Source organism: Leiobunum rupestre, chromosome 10, assembly GCF_980474605.1.
Source record: "Leiobunum rupestre chromosome 10, qqLeiRupe1.1.hap1, whole genome shotgun sequence".
Lineage (NCBI taxonomy): Eukaryota > Metazoa > Arthropoda > Arachnida > Opiliones > Sclerosomatidae > Leiobunum > Leiobunum rupestre.
The window spans coordinates 8,037,194-8,050,269 of NC_143393.1; the positions used below are offsets into that span (position 1 = coordinate 8,037,194).

General features: G+C 35.1%; 1 protein-coding gene across 3 annotated transcripts in view; it reads right to left on the minus strand.

Annotated features, from left to right (window-relative positions):
- The window catches only part of LOC149923540 (solute carrier family 2, facilitated glucose transporter member 1-like), a 52,902-nt gene that overhangs the window by 16,568 nt on the left and 23,258 nt on the right, over nucleotides 1–13,076 (minus strand). Inside the window, exon 1 of one of the 3 annotated variants that reach the window (XM_090159752.1) lies at nucleotides 630–799. The exons of the other annotated variants lie outside the window; for them this stretch is intronic. Within the exon in view, the coding sequence (XP_090015878.1) occupies nucleotides 630–659 (30 nt within the window). The 5' untranslated portion in view covers nucleotides 660–799. Of the gene's footprint in view, nucleotides 1–629; nucleotides 800–13,076 lie in introns of those variants that run through there. 3 annotated transcript variants of the gene reach the window in all.

Consider the following 13,076-nt stretch of genomic DNA (forward strand, 5'->3'; position numbering starts at 1 on the left):
CAAAAACTATATACTTCTACACCTTTTTTTCTACAATTTATTATATTTGTTAAAATTATTTATTGCAAAACCAAATATTTCGTTGAGTGAATATCTAAAAACTGTAGTTTTTTAAATTAATAAAAATTATCATCTAATAATCCAATGACAATTATCTCTTAAATATATCAGCAATTCCATATTTTGTCCTTATACGGTAAAATAGATTTCAGGGGAAAATATTCCATTGAAAGCCAACTGGTTCCAACGATCCGCTATAAAAAAAAGCTTACTTCTGCATCAAATAAAATACCACTATACTTGAAAGGGATCCGCGTGCAAAGGCCTAACTTACCAATCCACGTAATCCAAACAAAATCACGTTAAAAATTAAACAGCGCCACTGAGTGGGTAAAAAAGCCGGCGAAGATCAAAGTCAAATTAGAAAATCTGGATTTCATTTCAGAAGCGTTTTTGAGTCTAAGAGCCACGCGAAGATAAAAATTGGAAAAAAGTCTAAGGTCCAAAGTTTAGGTAATTTGCTAAAAATAAATTTGGAAGAGAGCAATCAAAGGAAACTCAAATTTCCCGTATATAAAAATGTCTGCCATTTCGAGCGCGCGATGTTAAAATTAAAAATAAATGCTTACCTTAATCTTTTTAATAATGACGTGAGGCATGATGAAATAATTGTCTCTTATTTAAAAAACCGCTTGTAGAAAACTAAGACCTTTACAAATATCACAGTCTAGATTCCCGCGCAAAACTTAGTTTTATACAAAAACCGGCCAAATTTGTATAATACGAAAATGCTCGTGTTGTATTTTAAACCTTAAATATTAAACTTTGCTTAAAAAGTTATTTTCGCAATTTCCCTATCACTATAATATCTTAATATTCCGATTGAAATCTGACTAGACGTAGCTCGTAATCTGATTTTAAAGAGGAAATCGCAACTGTAGATTATATATATAATATATATATCCGAGCGACTGTAGAGTGAACTAGGTACACGATCGTCTGCGTTACAACTGAGAGCTTTTCTAGTAGTAGCCGAGGAAGAGGTGCGTTTTGGCGCGAGCGACTAGAGCGTCTCTCATTGGTCGAGGCGGAGGCTGGGCCGTTACGTCAGGACGAGCCCACAAATCAAAATCGACCCTTTAAATTTATAAATATGAAAACCCGGGAGAAAATATTATTCGCTTTAAAAACTAAAGATAGGGGGCAAATTTCGCAATTCCAACTAAACGCAATAAACGCTCGGTATTGCTTAGATATTACATTGCAGTTAGCTGATAGTAAGGTTTCAAGTACCGACACTAGCGTCGTTCTCTTTTTTAATATCAGGTTACGTCGGAGTTACGTAACTGTATCTAACACGCCCCCGCACCTGCTACCAAAAAGTACGTAGACGAACTATCGTGTCGCGACTTCGATCAAAAAACTGTCACCGAGAACAGAGTTTAAAATTGGATTCAATTCGTATTAATTTAACAGAAATTCCCAAAAGTCGCGTGATGTTCAATTGAAGTATATTTTCAATAACTTTTACCGAACAAAGAAAATATATAAAAACTGCTCAAAAAATATATCACTTAAGATATTTAACGGTAATTTAAGTGGCTGTAGAGTGTAAACGTGCCAAAAACTATCATACACGAGAGAAAAGTTTTAGAAAAAATTCGTCGAAAACCAGATTAAAATTTTGGGAGGGGGAGGGGGGGACAATTTTTTGGCGCCTTGGAGACGGGCGCGCGATCAGCCGAAACATAATTAACATTTTATGTAAATAAAAATGAAATCCTCGAAAGGTATATTATTGTAACCCACCCTTTTTGCCAAAATCCCCGCAGGCATGGGCGGCTCGCTAACATACACGATTTTTCAAGTATTCCATTGAAGGATCAAGTATTTAGGAAAGTTTAGCAAATCGGATTAGTCTTAGTGAGGGATTTCAACTTAAGCGTTTATTAAAAGAAGTTCTGCAAAAACAGAGTTTAGTTGGGCTAACTTATGTTGCCGTGTGCTTACAGAAAACAGCTCCTAATTGGTGGGCATAATTGGTCTAAGGTGGTGCCTTGGGTATTAGCCTAGCTGATTATTATTATTATTATTATTATTATTATATTAATTGGGAAATTGCATAAGCGAGCTATGTTAAAACCCTGATGTTAAGCTATTTATGATCTTAATTAAAAATTATTAAATGTGATTAGTATTGTTAAATATAGTTTGACACTGCGCTAAAAACAATTTCTTAAAAAAAAGTGACTGGAATATAGTTTGACAGTGCGCTAAAAATATAATTCATAGAAAATGTTATCTGAAATTATTTAATTACTAATTTAAATTTTAAGTTTATTAATAATTTTATTAACAAAAAGGCAGTTTCGGAATTCTTAAGCATCGATTATATCGAATAAGCATCGATATAATCGATATTTAATTAGAAAAACACTATCGGCTATTAAATAAGTTGCAAAACTTGTATGGAATTTTACAGATAAGGAAAAAATTGAAAATAATGAAAACTGGTTTGCAGACGTCTTCAATAACATCACATCACCTTACGTAAATCAGTTGGGGGGGGGGGGGATTGATACAGTAGCGACACTGTATACCCAATAACGCCCTCAAAGAAGGGGACAGGGTACAGTCAGCAGAGATGTATCGCGTCACCTTGAACAAGCTTAAGTTAAAATACTCATCGCAAAAAAATTCTTTTAATTCTTGAATGAGATTCCAAGACACCATATAAAGAAACGAAATTTCTCAAACGAAAACGTGTTTTGACACCCATTTGGTTTTTGTTAAAAATTCTTCTTCCATTCGCTTTTAGGAAACAAGACTTCTTTTGGATAATTTTTGGGAACAGATTTCGTTCAAAAAGGGGTAAATGTTACCGGGGTAAATCAAACCAGTTTTAACCGATTTTTTCCGGATTAAGATTTAACGAGATTATCATCTCAAATTCCGATATTTTTTTATCACGATACGAAACAGGAGGGGTGGATTTTGACTTTTCAATCTAGTCGCTTATTTTTTCGCAAAAAAGGCGTAGCTAAAACCCGACACTTTCGTGAAAACCTCAAAATCAGATTATAATATAGAAAATTAGGTTAAGCTACAGAAGTTCCTTTTTGAATTAAAGAAGTTCAAATTTATGCATAATAATGACCCACTTTGGAATTACAATTTATTGTTCACTTTTAGAAATCGAAATAAAATAATAGTTAAAACATTCTAACTTCAAAGATTTAGAATAGTTCAATATGAATTTATCGATTGGTATATTTAAAGCGATCTGAATGGTTTAATTATTATAGTTCGCTTTTATTGTAACTTCAAAGATTTAGAATAGTTAAAATCGGAATTTATCGATAGTACCTGAATTCATTATGTTTTCAATTAGTCGCATTTTCGTATAATTATGGGTGAAATTCTAATATAGCAATATTAGTGAAATTTGCCTTAAAGGGAATATGAACTTCCATATTTATGGGAGATGCATGAATTTCAAATTTAGCAGACAATCTTTACCTATATAAAGAACAGAGAACCACTGATGTACAATAAAACTTTATATATTTTATTGTACATCCGTGGTTCTCTGTTCTTTATATAGTTATAATATGTACAAGATAGTCCTTAAACCTATTTAGACAATTTTTAATTTATACTCCCTTTAGAATGGCTTATATTCTAAATCAAAAATTCGTCTGCTACAACGCCAAGTTTCCTTTAAAGTTGGTGAAATCCCTTTTAAGACTTTGATAAATTTAGACCTTAGATTAATAATAAACCATGGGCAAACTACATCCTAGTAGTTTGCCCATGAATAAACGTTCCAATTTATCGATCTCGCGAAAATGGGGTTAAGTTTGTACAAGTGTTATTTATGGTAGACGGGTTAAACCCGCGCTAGAAAACGCGTAGAAAGAACGTGTAAGAGTTTTAGATATAGCTTTTATTCCGCGCAAACTGCTTACCTTAACGGTTCCTCTACGCGTTTTCTAGCTTGAGACTGAGATGATTCAAAGATACCGCGAAGGTATCGACATCTGTACGGAAGTTTTTGCAACAGAAGAATCGGTCGATTTTAAAATAAACTTTGGTTTTAAAACAAAATTCTTTAAAAGCTTTTACGTAAAATAAACTTAATTGTGTTTAATTCGCGTCATTCCATAGTCCACTATGATTGCGTTTATATTTTTTCAAAAATCGATAGACTTTAAAACAACTTATTTTAATTTGTATTATTTATTTAGTACCAGTCAAATTTCATAGTCCAATACATTCTATTAGATAACGAAACGAAAAATGAATACCTGCCCAATAAAATTTATTAGATTACAAAACTAATACCTGCTAATTAATTCGAGGGGTCGGACACTAGCCATTATTTTGTACGGGATTTCGGGAGTTCGTAGAGATTTTGGCGATTATATCATTACTTTTTTAAGTTATTTTGGGATTTCAATGTTAATTTACCAGATTTTTGCCTAATGCCTACGGAAAGGTTAAAACGGCCCTGCATAGAGAGAGTTAAAATATTTTGCGATTTTAGACAAAGTGTACGGGATGAACATTGGTAAATGTTCGACCCATCGAATTAATTTTTCCCCCCGCGATTTCGAACAATACAACGCTTAAAACATATCAATGGATTTTTAAATAATATTTGATAATAAAATTTGATCCCATGTGGTACGATAGAACCCAGTTCAAGCGTATTTTTACGAGCCTCAGTTTTATTGCTATAAGGATATCTCAATCAAATGAAAATGAAGGACAAATTAACTACGCGATAACCCCCGTTCCTTCCACTTGGAACATGGCAGCCAAACGTTATTTCAAGTTAAACTGTCGATATTCGCCAATCAGTCTTTCTCGCGGTGTAAATCCGTAGTCGCCGTTCGAACGCGTTCAGTTTCAATTGTCGCTAGGCGGATGGGAGGCGTTAGGAAGTTGCGCCTGTAGGCGGAAACGGCAGACTCGTCTATCCGGCGTTGGCCCGACGCCAAATGGAGAAGATTCGGCGGGAGAGCGGAGGATGTGCCGTGCCGCACGTACGCCGCGGTTTCCATGGCAACTCCCATTCTCCATTAACGTATCGAAAAAGCTAGAACGCGCACGTACATCGCCAGCCGGGACGAGTCAACTCCCCCCCCCCTCCCTCCGCGTATCTCCGTAAAACAATTTAAATCCATTTAAAATACACCCGGTATCTGCGAAGCGATTGCCCATAATGCATAATGACCGTGGATACTAGTCCTCCTGAATATAAATAATTTCAAATAAATTAAAGACCGTACACTCAATCATGGAGCGAGAATCTAAGGGGACTCACAGTTCGGGCTTTAAAAAGCGCGCGTTTAATACTGCTAGGCTAATACCCAAGGCACCACCTTAGGCCTAAGTCATCAAGCGACTTTTGAAGCCTTTAATTCAGGTGGCCGGGTTATAATAAGTAGGAGGGTGGTGGAAAATCGCGGCTGATTTTAGTTCAATGTGGACAAACTTGGCGTCGCTCAAGTAGATTTCCGACGTAGTTTCGTAGAGAAGCTGGAGCGTTCACGTTCAATTTTGACAAAATGGCGCCGTTGTTGTCGGTTAAATGATTAGGCTATACTCAATTGCAGGTAAAAAAGGCAAAATATCTAGCAAGGTTCGTAAATGTGCGATGCGTACTGCACTATAATATCTAGTACATTTGCCGGATAGATACTAGCGCGAATTTGAAATTTCCGGTAAACCAGCGGCAGGAATTTAGAATTTGGCCTGTTTACGGTTGAATTTCTAAGTATTCCTGCGCTTACTGACAAACTGCGCGCGTTATATAATTTGGAAAATACCGTCTATCGCGTTATATTTCGAAGTGATAACTAACTAGATATCGGCGGAACGAAAAAATTAACCGGCAAAATTTCGATTAATCATAAAAATTTTGGTTAACTGTTTATTTATGAACATTTTACACGAATAAACAACGATTTAACATGCAAAAATAATGGGTTTTTCCGGATATTTTTTGGATAATTGTCGGTTATGAATAAAAATAAATAATTGGATAATTTCTTATTGAAACGCCGATCTCTATAACTAACATAAATAAGATTTAAAAACAGTTAATTTATTTTTAGTACTACAAGTGTGGCATAGCTAAAAAATCCGTTTAGCCAGTCCAGGGTAAGTATGGAACAGGTAATGCCGACATTACCACGTTGTCGTACATTTGATGATTGTTTAGGAGAATAATACTAAAAATACGCTATATGAGGCTTAAAAATAATAATCTTCATGAAATATTTATTAATCACTTTGTAGGCGAAATTTGAAATTGCCGCCGCCGATTTACCGGAAATTCCTGCTAGTATCTTTCCGCCAAATGTTATAGATATTTGGTATTTCTTAACCTGCAACTGAGTATAGTAAGTTTTAGACCTTTTATTTTTGACGCTAGCATAAATTATATTTATGTCTTATTCAACTTGTTAAAAAGTTCCACGCGCGTCTTCATATTTTAGCGTAAACGGGCTCGAGCGATTTTGCGCGTGCTCCCTGAAATATAAAAAAACGCCCGAGCTAAAATATTAAAGAGCGCGTGGAACATTTTAACAAGTTGAATAAGACATGAATAATTTATGCTAGCGCCTATTGGTTCTTTAAAAGTTTAAGTAATGATAATTAACCATTGTGGTAAGTAAAAATAACCAGTAAGCTGCATATGGGTGAGGTTTTCTTGGCCAAATTCACTGGAATACATTTCTAAACTTCAAAATTTTTATGAACTAAGTCTAATCTAACTTCTTCGCACGTACTGTCGCTTAAGCCCCGACTAAGATTGTCGTAGTGATAGTTGAACAGAATTCTTAAGGCGATTCAAAGCGGCTGGTGTAGCCCAGTAAGCCTTCCAATTTAAGCCACGCCTACCGTGTCAAAATATCGGGAACAGTGAGTCCCCTTAGATTCTTGTACATGACTCAATGTTCCATCCGCGTTTCCAAAGCGTCGCTATCGCCCTCATGTGGCCACTTAAACGTGTTAATGAAATTGGTAATGTCTAATTCTGTAAATTTAACCAGATAATTAAAACCTTTGTAATATAAGATTAATTAAAAAATATTATATTATATTTCATTTAATAAGTTATGTAAAAGAGGGAGGAACTATCAAATTTCTTGTTTGAATAGACGAAGTTTCCGCGAAACGCCAACAACGGCGCTAGCGTCAGGCGTTTTTCTAAGCTAACTGAACACTATTGAGTGCACTGTCCTAAAAAACCAACCAAAAAAGAACACGAAGGGAACTAAATTCTCCATTTTCTCGAGGGGTTCACGAAAGCGTAACAATGACTCGACGGTTTTCGTTATGACTATTTTTAAAATAAGTCACGTGGAATCTTAACCACGCCCGCATATTTGGCATACATTTCTTCAAGTTTTGTTTTTATTTACGGATAAAATTTCTTCTTACAATAGAAAATATACCCTACGTTCTTAATAATTTCTATAAATTGATTAAAGGTGATTCGTTAGTGCGTAAAAGTCCCGTTGGATGGCGATGTATCGTTTCGAACTAGACGGATCGAAGTTCTACAACCTTGGGGGTAAAAAATAATCAGCGCGACTACAGACGCCCCCTACCGTCGGGAGGAGGTATTAGAAGTTAAAATAGCAGACGTAGCTACAGACAGGCGCCGGTAAAAAAAATAAAAGATCGGCGGTTGGTTGAAAAAGCGAAAGCAAAACGACTCATACCTGAATGTACGCGCGGAAAAGTGGGCCTCACGCTAAAACTTTTCTAAATATAAACACGTCAAACGTTGCTCTCGCTGGATTAGAGCGAAAAAGAATTCGTCTCAAGTTTAAGGCCTTAGAATCCCCCTTAGGTCATCGCTTTCATTTATTTAGCTAAGCCTTTTAACAGCCATTCTTCGAAAATAAACATCGTAAAATCTGGTCTAAAATTGACCTACAAACTCCTGTAGAAGTGTTGCACCCGCGGAGCACTGTTGTCCAGTGAAAAGCGGTCTACCAGGAAACAAGTTGGATTCTAAGAATGCCAAATAATCAAAAAAATAGTGGAGATCTATTTTAACTATTAGCCTCTTTACAAATTTTCCGGGGTGAAACGAACTACCAGACTTGGGGCCAACAATCACATTTATAGTTGAACTTTTTTGGCTTCCTTTCAACTGTTCACGAAACGGTTGCTGTACGGAAATAAACAATTTGTTTATAAACATAAATAAAGATTTGTAATATCAGAAGTATAAAATACGCATGAGGAATAAGTATTCGTCTTACTATACTGCTAATGCTATTCTTTTAAAACTTACTGTTTTTTAAATATTTTTTAAATACGCCAAATTGACTTTCTAGAACCATTACATCGAAATAATAGTTTAATAATAGTTAAAGGGGAATTGTCACCAAAACTAAAATTTACGAGGTTTTTTTTCTGAGTGATAGAAAATATTTTAATGATTATGTTCCTGAATTTTTATAGTTATTGAAAAAGTATTTAAAAAGTTACGCTACTTTTTCCGCAACCTACATCAAACGGCTCCAAAAATTTCAGAAATCGCGGTTGAACCTACGTGCAGCGCCAAAAGAATGAAGCGCCAAAAATTTTAGAAAGTGCGGCGTGTAAGGCATTTTAAAAACACGATAAACTACAATCTACGAGTATAACTCGGTTGAAAAGCCTAGGAAAATGTCGTAGCAGACGACAGTTCCGACCGAAAAACGATAAAACCGGGGAAAATATTTCGTTCACGAGATGGCGCTGCAGGTAGGTTAAAAAAATGGTTCTTGGATTAAAACACGAAATATGGTTGCTAATAATAAATCAAATACTCGAAATATTAACATGAAATTTTTTGTATAACCATTTTCGGACGTCCTCTATCCATTTAAATGGTTTTTAACCAATTTTAGGGTGGTGGCAATTCCCCTTTAAATACATTTTACATATAACATTGTTAAGGAGGAATAATACACGTGGTAAATTTTAGGCAGTGATGTGCCTGAAGCCTGAGAAAGTACACGTTTCATTGTTACATCTTTGATGGACACTTATCTCTTAAAAGGTAATATTATTATTACCAGAACTATTTAATACAACTTAATTTTATCAAGTGTAAACGATTGGTATTAAAATTATTCGATTGAAATATTTTGTTCAAAGTACTACAGTTGTTCGCGCGAGGTTCTAATTCGTATTTTAAGTTATAGTCTATTATACGGTTTCCTGTATGAAATTTAGAAAATTAGGTTTCGCCTGTCAAAATTATGTCCGCTATTTCATTAATAGTAATATAAGATAGTAAACAGATTACGGCTAAAACCTTTCAAAGTTAACGCGTCAATGACGTAACGGGATATCTAAATTTAATTGGTTGATTATTCGAAAACAGTTGCTTGTTGGTCCACCCAAAAATTATACAAACATTTGCTGTTTGACATTTTAAAATTTTGAATTTCGAAGTGATTTTAGAATTCAGAAACATATTTTGTAATTTGCAGAACACGATTTTCGATTCGATTACTGGTTTTATAGACTGATTTAGAGATTTTGCCATTAATTTTCAAGTTGATCCTGAGATTTCTTAAATAATTTATCTCTCGAGTGTACGGGATTTTTACGAATAAATGGCCCAACTAATTGACTTCTAAAAATTGTATATTCCCATTCACACCCGTAATAATTCCATCAATCTATCAACAAAAATACACTCATTATTTATCATCTTCGCAAAGTGGATAACAAGTTTTTGCAATTAGTCAAAAGGTGATGAAATCGGGGGGGGGGGGACTTTTACGAAAGCATTAGTCTTTTCACACTTACTACACGTACTCTGTATCGACGGGCTATAAGCGGCACGCGCCTACGCCAAACTTAAGGCTGGGATGGGATGGTTTCCGTTGCCATGGCGATGGCATTTCGAATACAAAGGGATGGGCCCACTCCGGGCTAGCCGATAAAATCAACAGTAGCTTCGAATTGGGGTGGCTTTATGACCATACTCGAACCCAAACACTCCAAGGTGGAATAGATTAAGATAATATTTGACATGTGCCAAATGGCGCGATGTCGTTTACAAGGAGTCCAGGGAAATTTAAGGTTCTATATCGCATTATACGTTCGAGAAACTGATTTGGTGTACTCCCTACAGAACCACGTTTGTAACTTTTTTAAGATCAAAACTATCTCCGGTTCACATAATTCCGGGTTGTTTTTATAAGATTAGTTAATTATATTATATAATGTCACGTACTCGTTCAAGGCTAAAGGGCAAAGGTGGCAAAGTTTAATCAATTTGATTATATCAACTGATTATTTAAAACATTGATTTAAATCGCAATGTATTTAAATGGAGGAATTATAAATTTTAAAAATAGCTCTAAAAATTCAAATAGAAATTATTTACTAATTAAATTTAATTGAGATTTAATTATAGATCATATACCGTATAGCCGTAAATTATTAATTTAAAACTGTAATAAAATTAAAATAAGATTTAATTTATTAAAAATTAAAATTAAAATAAGATTTAATTTATTAAAAATTAAAATAAAAATAAGATTTAATTTATTAAAATCTAAAATAAAAATAAGATTTAATTTATTAAAATCTAAAATAAAATAAGATTTAATTAATCAAAAATTGAACAAAAATAAATTTGATTAAATTGATTAAAAATAAGTACAAAACTTAATTAAATCTAATTTCTATTCAATTATTTAAGATTATTTTTAGGATATAAAACCAAGGGCAGTAATAAATAATAAATTCGCCACAATTTGTTTAAAAATCAATAAATTCAATAAAATTGTACAATTTCAAATTTTATAACTACCAACACCATCTAGCTTTCAGAAAATACAGCTACATACCAATTGAATTCTGAAAGTCTATGAACTACAGGATTATCAGTGAAAATTAATTTAAGAGTGTAAATAGAAAAATGAAAGCACGGTACTGACACTATAGAAGTAAATATAATTCGGAAAAATAAGATAATTAGCACAGAGTGATTTGGAAAGGAAACAGATGGGAGCTTATTTACTGAAATGCCAAACTAGTTTAATTTCTAGGAGGTGTCGCGTAATACACACAGATAAGGAGAAAAAGCGTTATTTGATTTTCGAGGGTGTGTCAACACTCGCCAAAGGATGACGCCAAGTTAGGCTTGGATTGCAGAGTCCGTATAGGCAACGTAACCCCATACATTTCAGTGGCGTAGCCAGGGGGGGCACACGTACAAATATTTTTTTTTTTACTTTTTTTCAATGGCGTGCCCCCCCCCCGAAACAAAATCTTGGCTACTCCACTGATACATTTCAACATTCAAATAGAGTTGTATCAGAAGTTGTTGATCTTCTTTGATTTTTTTAAATAAAATACATTTGATTTAAAAAGCATTTTTTGTTATTGATTATTATAAGTCATTAATTATTAATTAATTAATTAATTAATTAATAATTTTTTTAATAGAGCTAATCCCCAAGGCACCACCTTCGACCACATAAGCAATGTTGCTTGTACCTGATCAAGTAACAGGTGGCCGGGTTATAATGCGTAGGAGGGTGGCGGCAAGCGAGATAATCGTTAGCTCCCTACACTTACTATTATTATTTATTCATAATTTATGCCCACTGGTGGTTTCAATCTTACCGGTACACCGGGCTATAAATCTGATGCATGCCCACTGGTACAAATTTCAAATAATTATCTTAATTACATATAATTAGTAATTGTAATTGATGTGCACTGTCAATGTAAACTACGATTTAAATTAATTGTCCTAATTAAATCTGTCTAAAATGTTACAATCCTGCACCCAATTAAACATTTTTCATTTTGATTTCCTAAATGGATACTTCTCTCTGTAAAACGTATACTATTTACTTCTGACAGTCAGTGTCTCCGAAGAGCGACAAATTACCTCCCAGTCGGTACTAATTATGATTGCAACCTCAAGACTAATATTCATTTTTTTGGCTCCTAGCCAAGTATGTTACCTTTAAAACACACCATTAAGAAAGGAATTAGAAATAGCGTTTTGACCACGCGAGTAAAAATAGTATTTTAAGAATTCTAAACGACACCGTTTGACGTTAATGTCATCACGAAATCCAGCTGCAGAAATACTCGAGAGATAACGTCGGCAGGCTACGCTTCGAATTGGACGCGCCCCCTTCGACGTGACTGGGATCGCCAAATACTCTCCACGGAGGACGTGCCGCCATCTGCCGACCAACCCGCCAACTTCTAATGACGCTATTGTAATTGGTAGTTGTCATTTCAAAAATGCAAATACTTCTACTACCTTTCGAAAGCGCGGGAAACTTAACACGCATACGAGAACGTTTATAAATTCAGATTGAATCAATTGATTATAAAAACTCCTGAATATAGATTGTGTGAAATTGAAACATTGACTAAAAAATGGGGTTCGATCAAAAGGTTTCGATGATCGATTGCGGAGATTGGACGATGGGAAATTTAAGAAAGATCCTTTATCATCTCCACTAAACGACCTTCACCTGGTCTCAGGCGCCAGCCCAGATGGAGCCAAAATCTAATGGCGCAGTTACGTTTACCCAAAGAGAGTGCGGGGGGGGAGAAAGGGGGAAGAGAAATGTCTTGTAGAATTAATACAAGCCGGTTACGTATATAATCTATCGACTGGAAACAAATCGATATGGGTGTTGGAGCATCTATTCATTTTCCATTGCTACGCGGAGGTGACCGGGGAGAGCCTAGCGCCGCCGATATTTCCTCTGTCGCCTAACCATTTACTTTTCAGCGCGCCACCGATGCCGCCGCCGGTAAATTTTGATCCCACCGCCGATATTTCCTCTGGCGCCGAACCATTTACTTTTCAGCGCGCCGCTGACGCCACCACCGATAAATTTTTATCCTGCCGCCGAATTGTTTTTGAGATGTAAATTTGTTTTATTTTCCTTCAAAAACATTTTAGAATTTTTTTTCCAAATTTGCAAAAGGGGGTGAAAAACTTCTTCCCGTTCGCACCGCCACCGCCAAAAAAAATTCAACGCCACCGCCGAGCCAAATCAAATCGGCGC